Genomic DNA, 27,651 nt, shown 5'->3' on the forward strand with positions numbered 1-27,651 from the left:
CACAACGAAGAGCTGCTGGCAAAACGCACAAAAGTGCTATTTGAATGAATGTTTAAGCGCCTGCTTCTGCCTACCACCGCTCAGTCAGATACTTAGATACTTGTATGCTTGTATGCTCAGTCAGATTATATGCAGCGCAGGACACGCTAGATAATATCTAGTAATATCATCAACCATGTGTAGTTAACTAGTGAATATGATTGATTGTTTTTATAAGATAAGTTTAATGCTAGCTAGCAACTTACCTTGGCTTACTGCATTCGCGTAACAGGCAGTCTCCTTGTGGAGTGTAACGAGAGAGGCAGGTCGTTATTGCGTTGGACTAGTTAACTGTAAGGTTGCAAGATTGGATCCCCCGAGCTGACAATGTGAAAATCTGTCGTCCTGCCACTGAACAAGGCAGTTAACCCACCATTCCTAGGCTGTCATTGAAAATAAGAATGTGTTCTTAACTGACTTGCCTAGTTAAATAAAGGTATACCATTTTTTTTTTTTAACGGCAAATCAGTGCCCAAAAATACAGATTTCCGATTGTTATGAAAACCTGAAATCGGCCCTAATTAATCGGCTATTTCGATTAATCGGTCGACCTCTAGTACACATGCACACACACGTACACATGTACACACACGTGCACATGCACACGCAATAGACAAGCATCCAGTCCCAATGTGAGTATGAGTTGTTCCAGGTGTATTAGGAGGAGGAAGGGGCCGGAGGTGTGTATTGATCCAGGTGTAGTAGGAGGAGGAAGGGGCCGGCGGTGTGTATTGATCCAGGTGTAGTAGGAGGAGGAAGGGGCCGGCGGTGTGTATTGATCCAGGTGTATTAGGAGGAGGAAGGGGCCGGCGGTGTGTATTGATCCAGGTGTATTAGGAGGAGGAAGGGGCCGGCGGTGTGTATTGATCCAGGTCACTCATTGATATTGACCAGGACTCTTCCTGGGTTTCATGCTCCGGTTGTGTCCTAAATGACATCCTATTCCCTACACAGGACACTACTTTTAGGGAATAGGCTATGATATTATCCACCATGTAGTCCAGGGGTATTCAACTCTTACCTATGAGGTCACCTAGTGTCCCAGGTCTAAATCAGCAGTCCCCGATTAGAGGGGAGCAATAGCTGGCTTCCAGGTCCAGAGTTGAGTTTGAGGGATTTAGGTGATATTATTCTATTTGGGATGTAGACAGTCTTTTTTTAAATGGCCACCGTGTTTACTTAGCTGCTTAATATACAGTACATCACCACTGTCTGTCTCCCCTTAACAAACTATAGAAACCTCATTTGGTGCAGGACTGGTGAAGTAGGCTGGTTATGAAATCACTAGGGCTGGTGTTGTGCCATTTAGGTAATAAGAGAAATAGAAATGACCCACTTCAGTCCCTGCCTCTCTGACACACTTAGCATCACAGACCTCAGATGGAACTCTCAAATCGTCAAATTAGTACATGAGACAAATCAACATTTAGTTTTATTCAGGCAGTAAGGAAATGAGATGGAGACAGGCAGGTAGGATAAATAATGGAAAGGGTGGACATTGAGGCCCAGTCTCCGATTGCGGTGGGTAGTTGTATGTGACAAGTATCGCGGAGTGTTACCACCACGGCTCTGCACGAAATCAACATGTTCCTTTACACCTTTTAGTGTGTAAAATGTGTTGACATAGAAACGTCTCACTCAGTGTATGATTGAGAAATGTTAGGATGCTGCAGTGGTATAGGCTAACGGGTATAGGCTAACTTAACGCCTACTGTTTCTGTCCAGCTTCACGGTCTCTACCTTCTGCGCTACAAACCGAGGGCGATGACTGGTTGATTGTCTTTCTGAATTCGATGTGATTGGCTGTTGGCTTTTAGACCCCTAACTGCAGCTGGTGAAGAACACTTACAGTAGGCTGCGTCCAAAATGGCACCCTACGCCATATATAGTCAATTACTTTTGACACTATATAGTGAATAGGGTGCCATTTATTACTGATACCCAGTAGTCTTTGCTAAATGACAGCTCTTAGCTAAAATGCATGGGGCGTGAGGCCAGAAAATTGGGCTATTAACTCCGCTCTGCATCCCAGTCAATTACATGTGAATTATACCTCGCTGTTGGGCTCTCAGACCACAGGTGATGGGCGGGCTAATCTGTGTGGTGGTGTGGGATCCTGCAGGTGATTGGGTCTTTTCCACACTGCTGCTTTTTGATGATATGGATGTGTTTTTTGAATGAATTGTGTTTGAGTGAAGAGGAGAAGGGTCTCTGTAGCAGGGATGAGCCCTTTCTCTGAATCCTAAATGGGACTGGTGTTGTGCTATAAGGGGCCCCTCACACTGAACCACTGCTATGCGTCTAAATATTTAGCTGTGCGATCTGTATTTTCATTTAGGAGCACCAGTGCGCCTAGAAAAATGAAGGATTCTAGTTTATTACATCAAATATTTTTCATTGTGCTCCTACATTTCTTTGTGTGTGCCAACATTTTTCCAATTTAGGCGGACACGTGCTCCTTGTAAAAAGCATAGACCCCTGACACAGAATTTGTTTCCCAGGCATGTACACACGTATGTAGGCATCTTACAAACACAGTCATCTTTGCGTTATATAACCTCATAGAGGTAATAGTATGGTTTCTACTTTTTTAAATAAAAAAAATATGGTTGATTTCAGAGGCTACCCCCTCCCTCTCTCCATCTCACATTCATTATTTCACTCACTCACCCTCTCGCTCTCTCTCTCTCACACGCACGCACACACATACACACATACATACATACAGTTGAGCAAGCGAGTGTAGCAGCTGAACATCTGCACATACATACATACAGTTGATCAAGCGAGTGTAGCAGCTGAACATCTGCACATACATACATACAGTTGAGCAAGCGAGTGTAGCAGCTGAACATCTGCACACACATACATACAGTTGAGCAAGTGAGTGTAGCAGCTGAACAGTCCGAACATCTGTTCTGTTCAGGGCTACAGTTAGCTCCCTTACCCAACCCCATCTCCGTACAGCAATATATCAGCTCCCCCTCACTGTGGAGCTGTGTACTGAGCATCAACATGGCTCTGGAACATTATGTTCCTAACTGTGTGTGTCTGTGCGTGTTATCCCCACTACAGCCCTGCCCTAAATGTGTTATAAGTCGGATGCTATCCACAACATACTAGGCTATGTGTGGCTAGGTGGCAAGTCAGTCCCTTGTGTATTTATTGTGAGTATGTTGTGTTATGTAGGTGCACAAACATGGTTTCTTCTACTGAGTAAATACAGCATGCTGTGTGAGAGTGTTGGCATGATTTAGTCCAGGGTTAAATTAACCCAACCTGGTAGACATTTCTACAACCTGGTAGTTAACCCAACCTTGTAGTTATTTCTACAACCTGGTAGTTATTTCTACAACCTGGTAGTTATTTCTACAACCTGGTAGTTAACCCAACCTGGTAGATATTTCTACAACCTGGTAGTTAACCCAACCTGGTAGTTATTTCTACACCCTGGTAGTTATTTCTTACGTTTCTTATTCCATTTCATCAATTCAACATTGACGCTTTGTGTCCTTTAGGCCTTGCTTTTCAGAAAACACCAATGAAGACTAGTGAAGGCTAGTTCAGTCTCGTAGTAAAGTGTAGGCTAATTCAGTCTAGTAAAGTGTAGGCTAATTGTCTTGTAGTAAAGTGTAGGCTAATTGTCTCGTAGTAAAGTGAAGGCTATTTCAGTCTCGTAGTAAAGTGAATGCTATTTCAGTCTCGTAGTAAAGTGTAGGCTATTTCAGTCTAGTAGTAAAGTGTAGGCTAATTGTCTCGTAGTAAAGTGAATGCTATTTCAGTCTCGTAGTAAAGTGTATGCTATTTCAGTCTAGTAGTAAAGTGTAGGCTAATTGTCTCGTAGTAAAGTGAAGGCTAATTCAGTCTAGTAGTAAAGTGTAGGCTATTTCAGTCTAGTAGTAAAGTGTAGGCTAATTGTCTCGTAGTAAAGTGAAGGCTAGTTCAGTCTAGTAGTAAAGTGTAGGCTAATTGTCTCGTAGTAAAGTGAAGGCTAGTTCAGTCTAGTAGTAAAGTGTAGGCTATTTCAGTCTAGTAGTAAAGTGTAGGCTAATTGTCTCGTAGTAAAGTGAAGGCTAGTTCAGTCTAGTAGTAAAGTGTAGGCTAATTGTCTCGTAGTAAAGTGAAGGCTAGTTCAGTCTAGTAGTAAAGTGTAGGCTAGTTCAGTCTAGTAGTAAAGTGTAGGCTAATTGTCTCGTAGTAAAGTGAAGGCTAGTTCAGTCTAGTAGTAAAGTGTAGGCTAATTGTCTCGTAGTAAAGTGTAGGCTAGTTCAGTCTCGGTTTGATCAACAATACAGATATTACACATTGTGAGAATCCTCTTGGTTAAAGACGTATGTTATAGATAGACACCAAAGCCATCTATTCTTTCTCCATGCTCTACCATAATATGATAACCGTGTTTCTCAGGTGGGATGGCATTTACAAGCGTCTGACTGGGTTATTTTTTTTATGTCCTCACTCTGTAGGTTTCCAAAAAAGTTGCCGATCTTATCCTGGAAAAACAGCCGTCCTACGTTAAGGTATGCTTTCTTCATTCTTCCTTCCTTCCTCCTTTCCTTACACTGTATACATTTTAAAGTCTCACTCAAACTCTTTCAGTGTTTATTTACGCTGATTGATATCAACTGTCAATCAGTCATGCCAAAGGGGGTAATGTGGAATATACCGGCATTATCATTACGGGGCGGCAGGTAGCCTAGTGGTTAGAGCGTTGCGCCAGTAACCGAAAGGTTGCTGGATCGAATCCCCGAGCTGACAAGCTACAAATCTGTCGTTCTTTCCCTGAACAAGGCAGTTAACCCACTGTTCCCCAGTAGGCCGTCATTGTAAATAAGAATTTGTTCTTAACTGACTTGCCTAGTTAAATAAAGGTAAAAAATAAATATTTGGTTGGTTGTTTAGCAACAAAAACATGCTCAACTATGGGGCAAAACTATGCTGACAACATGTAAACTATATTTAATCTCCAATTTTTATTGAAAACATAAATAAAGTTGCACTTTTTGTCTCTCAAATACATTGTCAGTTGTTGGTTAGCTAGTGAATTTTAGCCATATTAGCATAGACGTGACATCAGTCAAATCACCTCAAAACAAGACATGGTATCAAGAACAAGATGCAACTAACTGAAACGAGCCACCTACGACTCCCAACAAGTCATCGTTTTCGTAACGTTCTCAGCCAACCCTTCTTAGTAAAACATCACTCAACGTAGATGATGACTGTCAGTGACTGGTACTGAAGACAATCTCAAGCTATATATCTAATCAGGGCTGGTTGGCTGACATTGTCCGTTGTGACTTGTGGATGTGCGAGTGAGTAAGTGTGTATCCCCTCGCTAAAGCAATCAGTTTGTTTGTGTTTGGTTCACAGCCTCAGCCAAGGACAGGAGGGAGGTGAGAGGGAGAGAGAGAGAGGGAGACGACTGAAAAAGCGTGTGTAGTTGGGCGTCTGTATCCCCATGCTCCTCTTAGTGGGAGCTCTTTCAGATGTATACGAGGTGTTCACGGTCGGACAGGAAACGACTTTGATCAGGCCAACTGGGGATTCATACCTGTCAGGCCGTGCACCACAGCTGAATGGTTTAGTTAGTATTAGGGCTGACCCCATTTAGTTGATTGTTTGGTCGATAGGCTGTTGGTCGACCAAGATTTTAGTAGCAAAAAGGCAGTAGCAAAATTTTTTCAAATAATTATGGTTTACAAGACACCTGTCTGATTGGCGCCTGTCTGAGTGGACTGATCCATTGTGGAGGCTGTGGGGATGGCACAGTCCATCACTCTAAGACGTGCTACTGAAATTGTATATGGTTATATTACATAGGAACAATGGTACAATACATTTTTTATAACAGATGCACTTTCTCCCGCGTTGGATGGTGGTTGCTGTCCGCGGTTCTGAAACAGATCAGTGCGCTGTTGAATTGGAGCCTTTTCCTAGACCATGTTGCTATGTGCATAATAGCAAAGTTAACCAGCATATTGGTGTTGAGAACAATGCGGTGGAGGCAGCAGCAGAGTTAGGAGATGAGGAAACAGCCCATGTCTTATTGTCTAAGAAAAGTGAGGAGAGAGGAAATCCCAACTTAATTAGGTCTATTTTATTAAAAAATATATATATTTCACCTTTATTTAACCAGGTAGGCTAGTTGAGAACAAGTTCTCACTTGCAACTGCGACCTGGCCAAGATAAAGCAAAGCAGTGTGACACAGACAACAACACAGAGTTACACAAAGGAGTAAACAATAAACAAACCAATAGCACAATATACAAGTCAATGATACAGTATAAAAAAGAAAGTCTATATACAGTGTGTGTGAAAAAGGCATGAGGAGGTAGGCAATAAATAGGCCATAGGAGCGAATAATTACAATTTTAGCAGATTAACACTGGAGTGATAAATGAGCAGATGATGATGTGCAAGTAGAGATACTGGTGTGCAAAAGAGCAAAAAAGTAAATAAAATAAAAACAGTATGGGGATGAGGTAGGTAGATTGGGTAGGCTATTTACAGATGGACTATGTACAGCTGCTGCTATAATCAATAGCCTAACTGTTAAATGTGCCTGGCTTTATAAATCATCAATATATCTACAGAAATAAGACGTCCTGCTTCTGTTGAGTGTTTAATAGCCTACTGATTCCGTGAGCACCAAGCCTTGAGCAACAATTTCACAAATTGTCTGTTTTTAATCTTTGCTATGCTGCAATACAGGCTTTAAACTTTATTTTTGTTAGACCAGCCTCACTGGTTTTATTTAGATATTTTTTATGTTTACATTGTTCCAAATTGTCAGAAAAATAATATTTATAATAATAACCCACATTATTTCGTGATCTCCTTCTTGTTATTATTAAGATCATCTTTATAATAATAAGTAATGTCATTATCAGTAGGCTTAGTATAGCAGCCTTCTAAACTCAGCGAAACACCAAACTCCACGTCAACAGTGAAGAGGCGACTCCGGGATGCTGGCCTTCTAGGCAGAGTTCCTCTGTCCAGTGTCTGTGTTCTTTTGCCAATCTTAAACTTTTATTTTTATTGGCCAGTCTGAGATATGTATTTTTCTTTGCAACTCTGCCTAGAAGGCCAGCATCCCGGAGCCGCCTCTTCACTGTTGATGTTGAGACTGGTGTTTTGCGGGTCCTATTTAATGGAGCTGCCAGTTGAGGACTTGTGAGGCGTCTGTTTTCTCAAACTAGACACTCTAATGTCCTCTTGCTCAGTTGTGCACCGGGGCCTGCCAGTTTGTGCTGTTCTGTGAAGGGAGTAGTACACAGCGTTGTACGAGATCTTCAGTTTCTTGACATTTTCTCGCATGGAATAGCCTTCATTTCTCAGAACAAGAATAGACGGACGAGTTTCAGAAGAAAGGTCTTTGTTTCTGGACATTTTGAGCCTGTAATCTAACCCACAAATGCTGATGCTCCAGATACTCAACTAGTCTGAAGAAGGCCAGTTATATTGGCCATATACCTCAACCCCCTAGGTGCCTTATTGCAATTAAACTGGTTACCAATGTACAGTAATTACAGTGCATTCGGAACGTATTCAGACCCCTTCACTTTTTCCACATTTTGTTACGTTACTTATTCTAAAATGGATTAAATAGTTTTTTCCCCCTCATCAATCTGCACACAATACCCCATAATGACAAACCCCCGGAAATATCACAAGTATTGAGACCCTTTACTCAGTGCTTTGTTGAAGCACTTTTGGCAGCGATTATAGCCTTCTTGGGTATGATGCTTGGCACACCTGTATTTGGGGAGTTTCTCCCATTCCTCTCTGCAAATAATCTCGAGCTCTGTTAGGTTAGATGGGGAGTGTCGCTGCAAAGCTATTTTCAGGTCTCCAGAGATGTTCGATCGGGTTCATGTCCGGGCTCTGGCTGGGCCACTCAAAGACATTCAAAGACTTGTCCCGAAGCCACTCCTGCGTTGTCTTGGCTGTGTGCTTAGGGTCGTTGACCTGTTGGAAGGTGAATCTTCGCCCCAGTCTGAGGTCCTGAGCGCTCTGGAGCAGGTTTTCATCAACGATCTCTCTGTACTTTGCTCTGTTCATCTTTCCCTTGTTTCTTGACTAGTCTCCCAGTCCCTACCGCTGAAAAACATCCTCACAGCATGATGCTGCCAACATGCTTCACTGTGGTATTGGCCAGGTGAAGAGCGGTGCCTGGTTTTCTCCAGACGTGACGCTTGGCATTCAGGCCAAAGAGTTTCATCTTGATTTCATCAGGCCGGAGAATTTTGTTTCTCATGGTCACAGTTTTTAGGTGCCTTTTTGGCGAACTCCAAGCGGGCTGTCATGTGCCTTTTACTGAGTAGTGGTTTCCGTCTGACCACTCTACCATAAAGGCCTGTTTGATGGAGTGCTGCAGAGATTGTTGTCCTTCTGGAAGGTTCTCCCATCTCCACAGAGGAACTCTGGAGCTCTGTCAGTGGCCAACGGGCTTTTGGTCTCCTCCCTGACGAAAGCCATTCTCCCCCGATTGCTCAGTTTGGGTGGGCGGTCCGCTCTAGGGAAGAATCTTGGTGGTTCCAAACTTCTTTGATTTAAGAAGGATGGAGGTCACTGTGTTCTTGGACTTTCAATACTGCAGAAATGTTTTGGTACCCTTCCCCAAATCTGTACCTCTAAACAATCCTATCTCGAGCTCTACAGACAATTCCCTTGACCTCATGGCTTGGTTTTTCCTCTGACATGCACTGTCAACTGTGGGACAGGTGTGTGCCATTCCAAATCCTGTCCAATCAATAGAATTTACTACAGCTGGACTCCAAGTTGTAGAAACATCTCAAGGATGATCAGTGGAAACAGGATGCACCGGAGCTCAATTTTGAGTCTCATAGCAAAGTGTACTTGCATAAATACGGTATTTCAGTTTATTTTTAATAGTTTATCAAAAATGTATCAACCAGTTTTCTTTTTTGTCATTATGTGGTATTGTGTGTAGATAGCTGCTGATATTTTTTTTTAAATCCATTTTAGAATAAGGCTGTAACGTATCAAAATGTGGAAAAAGTAATGTGGTCTTAATACTTTCCGAATTGTATCTGGTGAAGTGTATAACACAATTTCTAGATTGTTGAAAGTTTCCAAGAATACAGCAGTCTCCATCATTGGAAAGCTGAAAACATAGGGAACTACCCAGACTAGAGCTGGCCGTTTGACCAAACAGTGCTACCGGCCAAGAAAGACCTTGATCAGGTAGGTAACCAAGAACCCAATGACCACTCTGACAGAACTACACAGTTCCTTGGCTGAAATGGTTGAACCTGCCAGAAGGACAACAGTCTCTACAGCACTTCAGCAATTTAGGCTTCATGGGAGAGTAGCCAGACGGAACCCACTCCTGAGAAAAAGGCACATGACGTGAAAGACTCTGAGAGCATAAGATAAAAAAGATGTGGTCTGATGAAACATTTTACCCTGGTCTGAATGCGAAGCGCAATGCAACGCGCAATGTCCTGGAGAAAGACAGGCACAGCTCATCACCTGTCATTGAATGGAGCCAAATCCTTGATGAGAACCTGCTTCAGAGTGCAAACAACCTTAGACTGGGGCTAAGATTTACATTCCAACAAGACAATGACTCCAAGCATACAGCCAAAGCAACGCTTGAATGGCTTGAGAACTAATGGGGAGGTCCTTGAGTGGCCCAGCCAAACACCAGACTTGAATCCCACTGTAAATCTGTGGAAAGACTTGAAGATTGCTGTTCACTGCCTCTCCCCATGTAACTTAACAGAGCTTGAGAAAATCTGCCAGGAATAATGGGAGAAAATCCCCAAATCCAGATGTGCAAAGCTGACAGACATACCCAAGACGACTCAAAGCTGTAATTTCCGTCAAAAGTACTTTGGATGTGAATACTTAGGTAAATAAAGATATTTCTAACATTGATTTTCAAGAAATGTGCTAACATTTCAATTAACATTTTTTCACTTTTATATCGTTTGATTGGCTATGTATAGCCTAGCTATGCTATAATATTATATAGTTTGTATGGCTATATATAGCCTAGCTATCCTAAAATATTATATGGTTATTATATAGATTCTATGGCTATATATACTCTAGCTATGCTATTATATTATATACTTGTATGGCTGTGTATAGCTTAGCTATGCTATAATATTATATAGGTGTTATATAGTTTGTATAGCGATTATGTAGCCTAGCTATGCGATAATATTATACAGGAATTATATATTGTTTGTATGGCGATATATAGCCTACCTATGACATAATATTATAAAGGTATTATATTGTTTGTATGGCGATATGTAGTATAGGTATTATATTATATAATTTGTGTGGCGATATGTAGTCTAGCTATAATATTATATTATATCGTTTGTATGGCGATATGTAGTCTAGCTAAAATATTATATTATATCGTTTGTATGGCGATATGTAGTCTAGCTATAATATTATATTATATCGTTTGTATGGCGATATGTAGTCTAGCTATAATATTATATTATATCGTTTGTATGGCGATATGTAGTCTAGCTATAATATTATATCATTTGTATAGAGATATGTAGTCTAGCCATGTTATATTATGTAGGTATTATATATCGTTTGTATGGCGATATGTAGTCTAGCTATGATATTATATAGGTGTTATATATTGATTGTATGGCGATATGTAGTCTAGCTATGATATTATATAGGTGTTATATATTGATTGTAAGGCGATATGTAGTCTAGCTATGATATTATATATTGATTGTATGGCGATATGTAGTCTAGCTATGATATTATATAGGTATTATATATTGATTGTATGGCGATATGTAGTCTAGCTATGCGTGATAGTAAGTAATGAGATATAGTCTAGATGTAGATCAATGGCATGCTGACTGTAGAGGTCATGATGGCATGTGGTGAGAGCAGTTTGACCCCCACTGTCCTGCTGCTGTAGCTTGTCCTGAGTGGGCTCTGCTCTTCCCCCTGTGGGGATAGCCAGACGCAAAGGTCGTGGTTAGGCCGACACCCCGGACACCTGCAGTCACACTGAAACAGCGGGTGCCACATTTATCATGACAGGAACTGCCAGCCCAGTCACCCGTGATGTGTTCTGTGTGTTTCAGCCTCTCCAGTCAATACTGAATCAACAGTGTGATGTTAGGGGATCCATGGTAACTGTCAGTTTAAGTCTCAGGCTAAGGTAAGATTGCTTGACGTGTCATTTCTCCCTCCTAGTCGCCCTTTGAGAGTGGCTAGGCGGTCTGTTAAAGCCGTGTTGGCTGAACCTTATCCTCGGCTCCAGATGTGATGGAGCCGTCACAGCTTGATATATTGTTGAAAAACCGGGATTGGTGATTCAAAATGGGAGCTGCCCTACCGGGATGCTTATCAGCCAACTTAAAACAGAAGCCCTATAATTGAGTGGCCAAACTAGCCAATGTCTGAGAGAGCGGGAGATTGTCAGGGAGAAAGAGATTGGTACCAGAGTCATAGCCTGTGATTCAAAATGGGAGCTGCCCTACCGCGATGCTTATCGGCCAACTTAAAACAGAAGCCATATAATTGAGTGGCCAAACTAGCCAATGTCTGAGAGAGCGGGAGATTGTCAGGGAGAAAGAGATTGGTACCAGAGTCATAGCCTGCATCCTAATGAATTACCCCCCCCCCCCCCCCCCCCCCGATACATTGTCAGGTAATACAATGCTGACTAAGGAATGAAATGGACTTGGACAGTTGTTTTTCATTAATTTTTCGGTGCGAGCACTTACCCGCCATAGATGTTGCTATTAGTGCTTTGTCTTCCCTGTTGGTGCTGTGGCCCTCACCAACAGGCTATCGGGCTCATGGGGAGTAATAGACTTTGCGTTGAGCCGATCACTGCACCTTCCATCAATGACCTGTAATACTAATAACTGCCCTATACTGCATTAGCACTATGTACACCTCTGAACAGCACTATGTGCTCTATTCCTCCCTCTGCATCTATGGATACAGGTAACTGCCAAAATAATGTTAACCGTTGAGTAAATGAGGGATACACAGTGTATTAAAAGCAGGTGCTTACACCGGTGTGGTTCCTGAGTTGATTAAGCAATTAACATCCCATCATGCTTAGGGTCATGTATAAAATAAATGGTTTTATGTTTACCGTATTTATATTGTGTATGTTGACTGTGTGTCTGTATTCTGTCTGTAGATTGTCTACTGCTGGCAGCACCTGTGTAAATGTAATTGGCCAAAAAAGTGATTCTGATTCAGAGTTTGATGGCATTGGATCAGTTTGGTAAATTGAGCAGCTAGCTACTTGGAACTGTAAATTAAACATGATCTCTCGCCCTTCTTGGATGGTAGATTGGAGAACGGAGTGTGTATGTGTGTGCTGTTTTTGATTGCAGACACATTTTTCTGAGCAGTCACATTTCCCCCCACACACATACAACCATTTATTTCAATGGGCCAGGATCCAGGGCAATGTGAGGTCAGTGTGTTGGGGGCGGTGGCATACATGAATACAGAACAGTTACTATGTCCAAACATCTCAGAGGATGACCTTCATGTCTCCTGAATGTCGGCAAAAATGTCTGAAATGGCCCACCCGGCGTGAAAAATATCTATGAGAAACGGTGACATACACTCTGAATGACCTAAAATGGTGAATCCCATATTGGTCTTTCACAGTCAGTCCAACCCAAACTGTACTGTGCAGTAGGCTAATAGTAGGCCTACTATTGAAACGTAAGTTAGGCTTTTAAGTGAGTATTTATTTTTTATCATGTCTTCGCTCTCAGCCACAATCTTTACATAAAAACAACAAAAACGTATGTTCTAACTCAACAACAAAGCTTGAACCACATTGGGAGACCATTTTTAAGGTCTGGGGAAAATCTAAGAAATAACTTTTTTACCCTTTCAATTCAAGTGTGCCGACACCTAGCTCTGTTGTTTGGTTAGCTGTTTCTGTCACATGAGATGGAGTTTGCAAAAGAAATTACCTCTAGATTGAGGTAGAGCCTTTCCATCTACCAGAAGACGGTTAGGTCTATCATTATCATCGCTATACTGTTCCTGTTCCTTAATGGTTTGAAACCTGGACGTTTGACTTCCTATTACGAAGCGTGTCTTAGCTTGCTTCAAAGCAGCCTATAGCCACAATCCCACCATGGAAATGTAGGCCTACTGCCGTGTGCACATTGCTGCACCTAAAATGTGAAGAAATAATCCACTTTTTTAAGCTGAACATTGTGCTCTGTTCCATCTGTTTTATTAATTGATATGGCGTCTACTTCCATCACACTACTGTGATGCATATCAGTGGGGATTAAGAAGTGAGTATACGCAATGCCCACTGAAAGATAAGTGGGTATGCGGCGAATGCCTGCGTATATCCTCTACTACGCCATTGGGATGCAGTCCACCACTTAGAAGAAGTACAGCCGAATGGTGAACTGCCTATCGAGTGTCATTTGCTTCCCATCAAATCTCATAATCTTCAATTTCCTCCCAGGTCCTGGGTCACTTGAGAAATGTATTATTGCCCCAGTCATCCTTGTGGATGACTTCTACCTATATCATAGTATTTTGAGGGGTTGAATTGGCCTTTTGCACCACTGTGTTTTTAGAAGCTACAGTTTCTGCTTGGGGCGGTTAGAGCGTTGGGCCAGTAACTGAAAGGTTGCTTGGTCAAATCCCAGAGCTGACAAGGTAAAAATCTGTCACTCTGCCCCTGAAGAAGGCAGTTAACCCACTGTTCCTAGGCCGTCATTGTAAATTAGAATTTGTTCTTAACTGACTTGCCGAGTTAAACAAAGGTTAAATAAATACAATAAAACATCTGCTGCTGTGGTTGTCAGCTCGCTAACGGACAGGTTTACTCCTGGGAGGGTGGGAGATAGGGCAGAGGTATGTGTGTCTCTGTCTCTCTGTAACCCGATGGGGATGTTCTATCAGATCTGCTGGGTCAGCTAAACAGATCTGTCTCCAAACAGAGGTATAAATGGTTAGAAAGATTTGTAAACTCTATAGTAGAGACCCCTCGCCGGCCTGTGTGTCTCAGCCATTCGAGCGCAAACGGCTGACGGGACCGGGTGTTGGGCTACGGCTTCCATTTGCTCAGTCAGGAAGTACAGTATAGGTGTGTGTGATAAGTTTCTGGTGTTTTTCTGTATTTAGCTTGCATTCCACACACACTGCTTCTTTCACAGACACAAATTATACCACTGAAAACCTAATTGTCATGCTAGGGAGTTTTCTGATGATTCACTGGACTTAAGGCCTTAACCTTGGCTGCCATTGGGGTGCAGGCGAGACCCGAGAGCTGTAGCTAGCTTCAGGTTTTACAATGGGATTTAGGGCCACTGGCCTGGGTATTAGCAAGAGACTTGGCTTACTGGTCGGTCTCACTAATGATGTGACTGTGCCGCGGTGAGTCACTAGGTCTTAATTCTCAGTGACTCAGCAGGGCTGCCACTAGACCACTCCACCCTTTGGGCAACGGCACGTCCAAGGACACTTTGTTCAGCATTACTAATGCATGTTGTTTAACTTGCTCTGAAAATACTACATTCATACTGTTCAACTACAGGCAACGATATGTCGGTCCTTGTAACTCTATTGCTCATCATGTAAGGTCTACTGTACTGCATAAGGGTTATTTGATCTTGTACACATTTGCAGCTAAAAGCTGAATTGCAGTACAAAAAAACATGATTTAGATGGGTTGAAAATGAAGTGTCTAGTTGTGTCTAGGCAACACGGATCTGCATTATGTTTGATGGTGTATGGTCATTCAGTTGATCTGGGAGAGGGTTTGGGTACAGCCTGAGTCGTGTCCACTTGCATGTAGCAGTAGGCCTTATATGTCCCTCACTTCATGAGGTTAACAGCATCCATGCCCTTAAACAAGGAGTTGTTTGTGACTTGTTTTATGTCAACTGATCAAGCCAGTCAGGAGGCTATTCTCTATCCAGTTTGAATGGGATTGTTTGTTTAGACGTCTGTTCTGACGTAAGAGCCGCTTCTCTGTTTGTCCCTCTTTATCTACTGCGCTGAATCAATTTTCCACCTCGTATTTCCTCACCAAATAGTTGTTTTTAACATGACAGTGTGTGTTGTCTTTCTCTGAATGCTGCCTCTTTGAGTCGTTGATCAGCCCCAATAATGTTCGCCTAAGATAAGGTTAGTTAGCGTGCGCTCTCACCTCAAGGCGATGACAGCTGGCTCTTCAAAAAACAAGTCAGAATATCACTGTTCAGTGAATCCACCAGTAGCTGAGGGCATGTTTGTTTGAGAGGTCGCTGTTGGGTTGGCCTTTTCCATGTAAAACCAATGGAAACCAATAATTTCCTCTTTCCATTACAGAACTCTTCCATTTCTCTGGGAATGTTTGTGTTTTTGATATTATGACACACTCATGCACAAACACACACCGTAGGGTTGATATGTTGAGGCCTTTGCCAGTGAGGCACTGGTACCGAATAGAGACAATGGATGGAGGAGAATGTGGTGTTTTCTCATGGGTCACAGTGGGGTACGCAAGAGAAACAGAAGAACGTTTCTTACCCTGTGTAGGGGAATGATTCTCCTTAATTCACCCATTAGTGACAGATGGGGCTCACAGGAAACTGGAGCAGATGAGAGACAATTCAACTGACTTTAAAAGTTACAGTAACCCTTTATTATACACAGTCCTATTCCAGCTAGCATTCAACTCAATTGTTATCTTCTGTACTGTACCGTAACATTTTACGATGTGCAGAGTGGACTGTTAAAGAAAGAGTAACTTTGGTTGCTGTGTGAATTGTGATTGTGTCACACCCTGACCATAGTTTGCGTTGTATGTTTCTATGTTTTGTTTGGTCAGGGTGTGATATGAGTGGGCATTCTATGTTGTATGTCTAGTTTGTCTGTTTATATGTGTTTGGCCTGATATGGTTCTCAATCAGAGGCAGGTGTTAGTCGTTGTCTCTGATTGGGAGCCATATTTAGGTAGCTTGTTTTGTCTTTGTGGGTTGTGGGTGATTGTTCCTGTGTTTGTGTTCACTATATGGGACTGTTACGTTTTCGTTCGTTTTGTCGGGTTTATTGTTTTGATCGTTGTTTAAGTATTCTTATAAAAATGAATACTCACCACGCTGCATCTTGGTCCTCCTCTCTTTCGCCCGACGAAGAACGTTACAGATTGGTCACTCAATGTGAATGGATCTCTTGTTTTCTGCAGGAGTTGGAGAGGGTGACGTCATTACAAACCAATCTACAGCTGGCTGCAGTGATCTGCACCAATGCTAGGAGGTAAGTACTCAGATGTGACCCACCCTCCCTCTCAAAGCTTGTTCTCTTCCATTGGGGATGTTTGTGGTTGAATATTCCTCTCAGCATTGAGCCTGCTAATTCATATCATTCCCACTGTGTACATGCACAACAAGTTTACCTGTATTTCAATTCAGTCAGAGTTGCGTTTTGAGACCACTCTTAACAGAACTGTGCCAGGATGGTAAATGTTTCATGATGTCACTTCCTGGTTCCAGGCAACTGAGTGTTTCAAAGGAGGACTTCACCGAGGCCAGCCTGGGGCTCCTAGCCAATCAGAGGAGGAGACACCTGCTCACAGGGCTGCTGAAGTCACTGAGGACCATCAAGACCCTGGTAACTGTCCAAGTCACCTTGTTGCTTTAAATCCTCATACAGACATATTGATATCTACATGCAACACAATTCAGTTGTGGGATGTTACTTATTTTGTAATTGAGTGTCAACATTTAGGTTGTGGTTCTTGATAAAGATGATCATTCTTAAAGGGATACTTAGGGATTTTGGCAATGAGGCCCTTCATTCGACTCTGAGGAAGTAGATAAACTTGTGGATACCATTTTTATGACTCTGTCCAGTATGAAGGAAGTTAGAGGTAGTTGGTGAGCCAATGCTAACTAATGTTAGCATAATCTTAACAAGACTTCATCATTTCGCTAAGGCTAGTTAGCAGTTGTGCTAGTTAACAACTTACTTCAAACTGCACACAGAGACATAAAAATAGTATCCACGAGTTCATCTGACTCTGGGTAAGTAGATAAAGGCCCTAATTGCCAAAATCCCGAAGTATCCCTTGAACTGTTTTGCTTGTTGTTTTACAGCAAAGGACTGATGTTCGACTCAGTGAGATGCTGGAGGTAAGAGACTCACGCACGGGTGCTTTAGGAAGCTGAGTTTAGATGAAGCTCGGTTATTAAATCCAGCTCGTCATGAATCCCTGAATCCCATTTGTAATGGCAGACCATCCTTGACTCATTCCTGCTGCTGTCACCATAGCCATAGATTTCAGTAGATTGTAAGGCTAGCGACAGATAAACAAATAAGAAGTATTTAGTTGTAGCCCATAGGATCGAAAAGAGCTGACGCTCTGAGTTATCCCACCAAGACCAAGCTACATACTACATGTAGCCCATGTTAGAGTAATGGGTTTAGAGTAGTGGTTAGGAAACTTTTTTTTCACTTTGGCTTACTTAAACACAATATGTTTGAATATTCTTGTATACACCAAAAGATCAAATCAAATGTTATCTGTCACATACACATGGTTAGCAGATGTTAATGCGAGTGTAGCGAAATGCTTGTGCTTCTAGTTCCGACAATGCAGTAATAACCAACGAGTAATCTAACCTAACAATTCCACAACTTCTACCTTATACACACAAGTGTAAAGGGATAAAGAATATGTACATAATGATACACTGCTCAAAAAAATAAAGGGAACACTTAAACAACACAATGTAACTCCAAGTCAATCACACTTCTGTGAAATCAAACTGTCCACTTAGGAAGCAACACTGATTGACAATAAATGTCACATGCTGTTGTGCAAATGGAATAGACAAAAGGTGGAAATTATAGGCAATTAGTAAGACACCCCCAAAAAAGGAATGGTTCTGCAGATGGTGAACACACACCACTTCTCAGTTCCTATGCTTCCTGGCTGATGTTTTGGTCACTTTTGAATGCTGTCGGTGCTTTCACTCTAGTGGTAGCATGAGACGGAGTCTACAATCCACACAAGTGGCTCAGGTAGTGCAGTTCATCCAGGATGGCACATCAATGCGAGCTGTGGCAAAAAGGTTTGTTGTGTCTGTCAGCGTAGTGTCCAGAGCATGGAGGCGCTACCAGGAGACAGGCCAGTACTTCAGGAGATGTGGAGGAGGCCGTAGGAGGGCAACAACCCAGCAGCAGGACCGCTACCTCCGCCTTTGTGCAAGGAGGTGCACTGCCAGAGCCCTGCAAAATGACCTCCAGCAGGCCACAAATGTGAATGAGTGATGGTACAGAACGGCATAGGCAAGATGCAGTAGGTGGTATAGAGTACAGTATATATATATATATATATATATATATATATATATGAGATGAGTAATGTAGGGTATATAAACATAAAGTGGCATAGTTTAAAGTGGCTAGCGATACATTTTTACATACATTTCCATCAATTCCCATTATTAAAGTGGCTGGAGTTGAGTCAGTATGTTGGCAGCGGCCACTAAATGTTAGTGGTGGCTGTTTAACAGTCTGATGACCTTGAGATAGAAGCTGCTTTTCAGTCTCTCGGTCCCTGCTTTGATCCACCTGTACTGACCTCGCCTTCTGGATGATAGCGGGGTGAACAGGCAGTGGCTCGGGTGGTTGTTGTCCTTGATGATCTTTATGGCCTTCCTGTGACATCGGGTGGTGTAGGTGTCCTGGAGGGCAGGTAGTTTTCCCCCGGTGATGCGTTGTGCAGACCTCACTACCCTCTGGAGAGCCTTACGGTTGTGGGCGGAGCAGTTGCCGTACCAGGCGGTGATACAGCCCGACAGGATGCTCTCGATTGTGCATCTGTAGAAGTTTGTACCAGAAGAGTGCTTTTGGTGACAAGCCGAATTTCTTCAGCCTCCTGAGGTTGCTGCGCCTTCTTCACAACGCTGTCTGTGTCGGTGGACCAATTCAGTTTGTCCGTGATGTGTACACCGAGGAACTTAACTTACTACCCTCTCCACTACTGTCCCGTCGATGTGGATAGGGGGGGTGCTCCCTCTGCTGTTTCCTGAAGTCCACAATCATCTCCTTTGTTTTGTTGACGTTGAGTGTGAGGTTATTTTCCTGACACCACACTCCGAGTGCCCTCACCTCCTCCCTGTAGGCAGTCTCGTCATTGTTGGTAATCAAGCCTACCACTGTAGTGTCGTCCGCAAACTTGATGATTGAGTTGGAGGCGTGCATGGCCACGCAGTCGTGGATGAACAGGGAGTACAGGAGAAGGCTCAGAACGCACCCTTGTGGGCAGTGTTGAGCATCAGCGTGGTGGAGATGTTGTTACCTACCCTCACCACCTGGGGGGCGGCCCGTCAGGAAGTCCAGTACCCTGAGCCGCCCTTCAGTCCAGTACCCTGAGCCGCCCTTCAGTCCAGTACCCTGAGCCGCCCTTCAGTCCAGTACCCTGAGCCGCCCTTCAGTCCAGTACCCTGAGCCGCCCTTCAGTCCAGTACCCTGAGCCGCCCTTCAGTCCAGTACCCTGAGCCGCCCTTCAGTCCAGTACCCTGAGCCGCCCTTCAGTCCAGTACCCTGAGCCGCCCTTCAGTCCAGTACCCTGAGCCGCCCTTCAGTCCAGTACCCTGAGCCGCCCTTCAGTCCAGTACCCTGAGCCGCCCTTCAGTCCAGTACCCTGAGCCGCCCTTCAGTCCAGTACCCTGAGCCGCCCTTCAGTCCAGTACCCTGAGCCGCCCTTCAGTCCAGTACCCTGAGCCGCCCTTCAGTCCAGTACCCTGAGCCGCCCTTCAGTCCAGAAGCGCCTGAGCCGCCCTTCAGTCCGGAGCGCCTGAGCCGCCCTTCAGTCCGGAGCCGCCCTTCAGTCCGGGGCCGCCCCTCAGTCCGGAGCCGCCCTTCAGTCCGGAGCCGCCCTTCAGTCCGGAGCCGCCTTTCAGTCCGGAGCCGCCTTTCAGTCCGGAGCCGCCTTTCAGTCCGGAGCCGCCTTTCAGTCCGGAGCCGCCTTTCAGTCCGGAGCCGCCCTTCAGTCCGGAGCCGCCCTTCAGTCCGGAGCCGCCCTTCAGTCCGGAGCCGCCCTTCAGTCCGGAGCCGCCCTTCAGTCCGGAGCCGCCCTTCAGTCCGGAGCCGCCCTTCAGTCCGGAGCCGCCCCTCAGTCCGGAGCCGCCCCTCAGTCCGGAGCCGCCCCTCAGTCCGGAGCCGCCCCTCAGTCCGGAGCCGCCCCTCAGTCCGGAGCTGCTGGTCTGCACATGCTCTGAGGACGCGGCTGGGAATGCCGTCTGGGCCTGCAGCCTTGCGAGGGTTAACACATTTAAAAGTTTTACTCACCTCGGCTGCAGTGAAGGAGAGCCCGCAGGTTTTGGTAGCGGGCCGTGTCAGCGGCACTGTATTGTCCTCAAAGCGAGCAAAAAAGTTATTTAGTCTGTCTGGGAGCAAGACATCCTGATGTACTAGATGTACTAATCAGATGTACTAATCAGGAAGTTAGTCCTAGTCTTTAACCAACCAAATGATGTTTGACAGAGTCAGTTTAATGTCTGATATTCTCATTCTTGGTTTGTGTCTCTCTCTGTCCTGTAGGAGGAGGACTATCCTGGTGCTATCCAGTTATGTCTGGAATGTCAGAAGGCTGCCAGCACATTCAAACACTACAGCTGCATAAGGTATGTTAAGATTACAACTACTACAACACATTCAAACACTACAGCTGCATAAGGTATGTTAAGATTACAACTACTCGAATCAAATAAAATTATATCTGTCACATGTGCTGAATACACATCCCTTAACCAACAATGCAGAAAAAAAAGTAAGAGATAATAATTAAAGAGCAGCAGTAAAATAACAATAGTGGGGCTATATACAGGGTGTTACGGTACAGAGTCAATGTGGAGGCTATATACAGGGTGTTACGGTACAGAGTCAATGTGGAGGCTATATACAGGAGGTACCGGTACAGAGTCAATGTGGAGGCTATATACAGGGTGTTACGGTACAGAGTCAATGTGGAGGCTTTATACAGGGGGTACCTGTACAGAGTCAATGTAGAGGCTATGTACAGGAGGTACCTGTACATAGTCAATGTGGAGGCTATATACAGGAGGTACCTGTACAGAGTCAATGTGGAGGCTATATACAGGGGGTACCCTGTACAGAGACAATGTGGACGCTATATACAGGGGGTACCTGTACAGAGTCAATGTGGAGGCTATATACAGGGGGTACCTGTACAGAGTCAATGTGGCGGCTATATACAGGGGGTACCGGTACAGAGTCAATGTGGATGCTATATACAGGGGGTACCGGTACAGAGTCAATGTGGAGGCTATATACAGGGGGTACCTGTACAGAGTCAATGTGGAGGCTATATACAGGGGGTACCTGTACAGACAATGTGGAGGCTATATACAGGGGGTACCGGTACAGAGTCAATGTGGAGGCTATATACAGGGGGTACCGGTACAGAGTCAATGTGGAGGCTATATACAGGGGGTACCTGTACAGACAATATGGAGGCTATATACAGGAGGTACCTGTACAGAGTCAATATGGAGGCTATATACAGGGGGAACTGGTACAGAGTCAATGTGGAGGCTATATACAGGGGGTACCGGTACAGAGTCAATGTGGAGGCTATATACAGGGGGCACTGGTACAATGTGGAGGCTGTATACAGGGGGCACTGGTACAGAGTCAATGTGGAGGCTATATACAGGGGGCACTGGTACAGAGTCAATGTGGAGGCTATATACAGGGGGTACTGGTACAGAGTCAATGTGGAGGCTATATACAGGGGGTACTGGTACAGAGTCAATGTGGAGGCTATATACAGGAGGTACTGGTACAGAGTCAATGTGGAGGCTATATACAGGGGGCACTGGTACAGAGTCAATGTGGAGGCTATATACAGGAGGTACTGGTACAGAGTCAATGTGGAGGCTATATACAGGGGGCACTGGTACAGAGTCAATGTGGAGGCTATATACAGGAGGTACTGGTACAGAGTCAATGTGGAGGCTATATACAGGGGGCACTGGTACAGAGTCAATGTGGAGGCTATATACAGGAGGTACTGGTACAGAGTCAATGTGGAGGCTATATACAGGAGGTACTGGTACAGAGTCAATGTGGAGGCTATATACAGGGGGTACTGGTACAGAGTCAATGTGGAGGCTATATACAGGGGGTACTGGTACAGAGTCAATGTGGAGGCTATATACAGGGGGCACTGGTACAGAGTCAAAGTGGAGGCTATATACAGGAGGTACCGGTACAGAGTCAATGTGGAGGCTATATACAGGGGGTACTGGTACAGAGTCAATGTGGAGGCTATATACAGGGGGCACTGGTACAGAGTCAATGTGGAGGCTATATACAGGGGGCACTGGTACAGAGTCAATGTGGAGGCTTTATACAGCAGGTACTTGTTTCTCACAAGTGTAGCAGGTTGTGAACCCTGCAACAACGTTTCCACTCCGAGAATGAGAACGGTAAATTACTGTAATTAGTACATGCATTAACAGAAATGAATGTAACCAAATGACAGGGATTTAATGTTTTACAAACAGTAGGCTACCACATGGGCATTCATAAAAGTGCTTTGTGGGCCAACACTGTATAGCCTAGGCTACTATTCTACTTTGCAAGGCGGCATATCTGCCAGGACCGGGCATGATCAGTGTTTATTAGTCTGTAAATTATGAAAAGATTCTGTATCAAATTATGCCATGTTGGCAAGGATTAGACACAACATTAGCACATTATAGGCCTGAGAGTCAGAACAACCTTGTTGAATCATTGATGAATAGTCAGACACATCCAACTTTTTTTTTTAAAGAAAACCAATTAATTTATATTCTACCAAGCAATGAAAACGTGCATTGTAAAAAGAAAGTCCAAACATCAAAACATTTTCTACTGACGTGCCATAGCCTATAGCGCTCATTGATGCTTTAAAAGGTTTATGGTTGCTACTCAGAGAAAGTGCTGGATTTAAAGTAGCTTCCAACAGAATTTAACTGTACAGGCTTTTAACTGTGGATTATAAATTCCACCCCTTTTTCCATCCCAAAACCTTTGTGTTTTACGGACAGTAAATGGACATTTGCTAATGGGTTCACACCGTCTCATATTGTGGGCTTTAAAACCATTAGTGTGATGATGTATGTTTTGTAATGTACTGAAGACCGACAGACAGACGGACGGACAGGGTTCGTGTTCAGACTTGTGAAAAAGCATTATGTTAGGTTACTTAATGACCGTTTTACCAGGGCCAGACTCATCTCCCCCTCTCTCTCCCCTCTCCACCCCTCTCCCCCCTCTCTCCCCCTTTCCAGTGTGCGTTGGTGTGCAACAACAAAAAAGCAGTAGTATTTGATTTAGCGACAGACTGCTGTGTGTGATCAGCAAGGTTGCACGTACCAGCAGATGAAACTGGTGCTACTACCCTCAATCGATAAGCCACGGACATACATAATGGCCTGTCATTATATAATTAGGCTGTCCCTTGTGGGTGGGGGCGACAGCATGCATTCTCACTGTTTCTCGCTCTCTTTAATACCCTATCTGTCATTGTCTCTCACTCTCTCTCATCCTCTTTCTTTCTCTCTCTCATTCCCTCATCTCTTTCTCTTTCTTATTCAGAAACTATCCTACCGATCCTTGACTTCGGCAATGTAATTTACAAAATAGCCCCCAGCACTCTACTCAGCAACCTGGATGTAATCTATCACAGTGCCATCCGTTTTATCACCAAAGCCCCATATGCTACCCACCACTGCGACCTGTATGCTCTCGTTGGCTGGCACTCGCTTCATATTCGTCGCCAAACCCACTGGCTCCAGGTCATCTATAAGTCTTTGCTAGGTAAAGCCCCGCCTTATCTCAGCTCACTGGTCACCATAGCAACACACACGTAGCACGCGCTCCAGCAGGTACATTTCACTGGTCATCCCCAAAGTCAACACTTCCAACACCGCCTTTCCTTCCAGTTCTCTGCTGCCAATGACTGGAACGAATTGCAAAAATCTCTGAAGCTGGAGTCATATCTCCCTCTCTAACGTTAAGCATCAGCTGTCTGAGCAGCTTACTGTACCTGTACACAGCCAATCTGTAAATAGCCCATCCAACTACCTCATCCCCATAGTATTACTTACCCTCTTGCTCTTTTGCACCCCAGTATCTCTACTTGCACATCATCATCTGCACATCAATCACTCCAGTATTAATGCTAAATTGTAATTATTTTCACCTCTAGGGCCTATTTATTGCCTACCTCCCTACTCTTCTACATTTGCACACACTGTACATAGATTTTTCAATTTTTTCCAATTTTTCTTTTCTGTTATTGACTGTATGTTTGTTTATGTGTAACTCTGTTGTTGTTTGTTGCACTGTTTTGCTTAATCTTGGCCAGGTCGCAGTTGTAAATGAGAACTTGTTCTCAACTAGCCTGCCTGGTTAAATAAAGGTGAAAAAAAAAGAATAATCCTTATCTCTTTCCTATTCCCCCTCCCTTTCCTATTCCCCCTCCCTTTCCTATTCCCCCTCCCTTTCTTATTCCCCCACCCTTTCTTATTCTCCCCCTTTTTCTTATTCTCCCCCCTCTCTTTCTTATTCCCCTTCCCTTTCTTATTCTCCCTTTCTTGTTCCCCCTCTCTATTTCTTTCTTATTCTCCCTTTCTTGTTCCCCCTCTCTATTTCTTTATTATTCTCCCTTTCTTATTCCCCTTTCGTTTCTTATTCCCCCTCTTTCTTTCTTATTCCCTCTTTCTTTCTTATTCTCCCCCTCTCTTATTCCCCCTCTCTCTCTTTCTTATTCCACTTCCCTTTCTTATTCTCTTTCTTATTCCCCTTCTCTCTTTATTTTTTATTCTCCCTCTCTCTGATGTTTGCCTCTATGCCAGTCAACGATTTACAGAGCTCTCTTCCTCCTCTTCTAGTTACTGACTGGTGCGGCCAGTCTCTCATTTTATCAGCCTTCAACTAGCCAAATCTGTTCAGCCAGATATCTGCTTCTCTGTCCCGCTCTGTGTGGGGGATTCACTCTCTGCCAGCTCATAGAAGCCACCTTCCCCAGTCTGTTTATCATGCCCCCTCTCCCTCCTCCTCTCCTCCTCATTAATTATCCTCCATTGTTGAGTTGTGTGTGCCAGTGCTTCCGCTAGGAAGATTTAGCACCAGACAAGTGACCGGGAAGATTGTGACTTATCGGACATTTGACCGGTCATCCATATGCATTTGGGTGCGTATCCCATTAAGGCGTCCACACACTCAGCCAGCGCCATCAATAAACAAGGGATAATGAGGCCACATTTACATGTCCTTTAAAAACAGCCTATAACCAATTACATTGAAACACAAGGATAGTGTTTTGTATTGCATATGCAAAACTGTATCCAATTCATTGGTTTTTACTTTCCTGAAACAATAATTCTCCACGGTTCAGCTGTTGGAGAATTGAGCACTAAATGCATCAGGGCATTGAATGCATGGGCCTATAGGCTTAGGAGTCCAATGTATGATGTTATTTGAAAAAACGTCTAAAGGAAAAAGCTAAGGCCTAACCCCAGAGAGAGGGGGAGAGCGATGCTGGCATCATGCTACGCCACCGACGTGCTTTTCTAAAGGAAAAAGCTAAGGCCTAACCCCAGAGAGAGGGGGAGAGCGATGCTGGCATCATGCTACACCACCGACGGGCTTTTCTAAAGGAAAAAGCTAAGGCCTAACCCCAGAGAGAGGGGGAGAGCGATGCTGGCATCATGCTACGCCACCGACGGGCTTTTCTAAAGGAAAAAGCTAAGGCCTAACCCCAGAGAGAGGGAGAGAGCGATGCTGGCATCATGCTACGCCACCGACGTGCTTTTCTAAAGGAAAAAGCTAAGGCCTAACCCCAGAGAGAGGGGGAGAGCGATGCTGGCATCATGCTACGCCACCAACGGGCTTTTCTAAAGGAAAAAGCTAAGGCCTAACCCCAGAGAGAGGGGGAGAGCGATGCTGGCATCATGCTACGCCACCGACGTGCTTTTCTAAAGGAAAAAGCTAAGGCCTAACCCCAGAGAGAGGGGGAGAGCGATGCTGGCATCATGCTACGCCACCGACGTGCTTTTCTAAAGGAAAAAGCTAAGGCCTAACCCCAGAGAGAGGGGGAGAGCGATGCTGGCATCATGCTACGCCACCGACGTGCTTTTCTAAAGGAAAAAGCTAAGGCCTAACCCCAGAGAGAGGGGGAGAGCGATGCTGGCATCATGCTACGCCACCGACGGGCTTTTCTAAAAGAAAAAGCTAAGGCCTAACCCCAGAGAGAGGAGGAGAGCGATGCTGGCATCATGCTACGCCACCGACGGGCTTTTCTTTCAGATAGGCTACTGTGTCTGCTATATAGAGATAGGCGTACAGGAGGGTAAATCGTTAATTTTCAAAATCTTTTTTGTCTTCCACTTAAAAAAAATTAAGATAAGCATTATATTGTTAGATTATACGGAGCACACAATTAAAAAGACATATTGAACTTAATTTAGACAAAAAATAGTTATCAACAGAATGAAACAAAACACGTGTGTGCATATTTATAGAACTGGTTTGGATGAATAAATAGGCCTACAATAATAATCATATACAAGAATAATAATTATAAAACAAATGATTTATAAATCCCCCCCCCCCCCCCCCCCAGAAAAAAAAAGTTCCAAAATTGCATCCTACCTGAATAACGATTTGCAGAGTAGCCTAATAATTCTGCTTTGAAATTTGATAAACTTGTAAACCCATTTATTTTTATTTTTAAATGTCCCTTGAATGTTTTGGTACACCTATTGGAGAGCTCTTCTTTATCTAGACTCATTTAGCATCATTCACACCCTCTTAAGCCTTAGCCCCACCCATCTCTTTAAGGATTCACATGTCTTTATGAAAAAGTATAAACACAAAAACGATAGGTTGCATGACATCAGCAGCCTGGTGGTACAAATTAGCATAACTGGTGTATTTTAACACCAATAAACCTATCTGTTTAAACATGTATTTAGTATATGTCAATTTAGGAAACCAGGCAACTAAAAGCTACTTTCTAAAACAATGTTTTGGTTAATTTCTTGCTTGTTAGCTGGCTAACCAGTTCAAATAATGACCATGTCATATAGCTGACAATGTCTTTAGCTAATTTGTTTTCATTATTACAGGAAAATAAACTTGCAACAATTATTATTTACAAGTTAATGCCAAGCTAATTACATAAAGTAACTTATAGTTGTGAGTGTGACGAAATAAAAGCAGGGCATTCTAGAACTTGGACACTCTCGTTGGCCTAACGTTATATACTAATTTGACTTTGGTGCAGGTTCTTCACATTACCGTCTCTAGTAAACACACACTATATCAAATAAGATGAAAGTTTATTTGTCACATGAAAAGGATACAGAAGGTGTAAACGGTACAGTGAAATGGTTACTTGCATAGTGGAGTCTTGTTTAGGTGCTTCTACACCTGCATTGCTTGCTGTTTGGGGTTTTAGGCTGGGTTTCTGTACAGCACTTCGAGATATTAGCTGATGTACGAAGGGCTATATAAAATAAACTTGATTGATTGATTGTTTAGACATGTAGCTAGCTAGCTAAACAATGAACCATAATTCC

The 27,651-nt window shown here is 43.7% G+C and overlaps 1 protein-coding gene across 2 annotated transcripts in view; it reads left to right on the plus strand.

Annotated features, from left to right (window-relative positions):
- Positions 1-27,651, plus strand: part of vps50 (VPS50 EARP/GARPII complex subunit) — a 258,036-nt gene that overhangs the window by 30,176 nt on the left and 200,209 nt on the right. For both annotated transcript variants that reach the window (XM_055893594.1, XM_055893595.1), the window contains exons 5-9: positions 4,506-4,559; positions 16,236-16,306; positions 16,543-16,660; positions 17,146-17,181; positions 20,600-20,682. In XM_055893594.1, coding sequence (XP_055749569.1) covers positions 4,506-4,559; positions 16,236-16,306; positions 16,543-16,660; positions 17,146-17,181; positions 20,600-20,682 — 362 coding nt within the window. The remainder of the gene's footprint in view (positions 1-4,505; positions 4,560-16,235; positions 16,307-16,542; positions 16,661-17,145; positions 17,182-20,599; positions 20,683-27,651) is intronic.

The sequence above is a fragment of the Salvelinus fontinalis genome, chromosome 32, assembly GCF_029448725.1.
Source record: "Salvelinus fontinalis isolate EN_2023a chromosome 32, ASM2944872v1, whole genome shotgun sequence".
Taxonomy (NCBI): Eukaryota; Metazoa; Chordata; class Actinopteri; order Salmoniformes; family Salmonidae; genus Salvelinus; species Salvelinus fontinalis.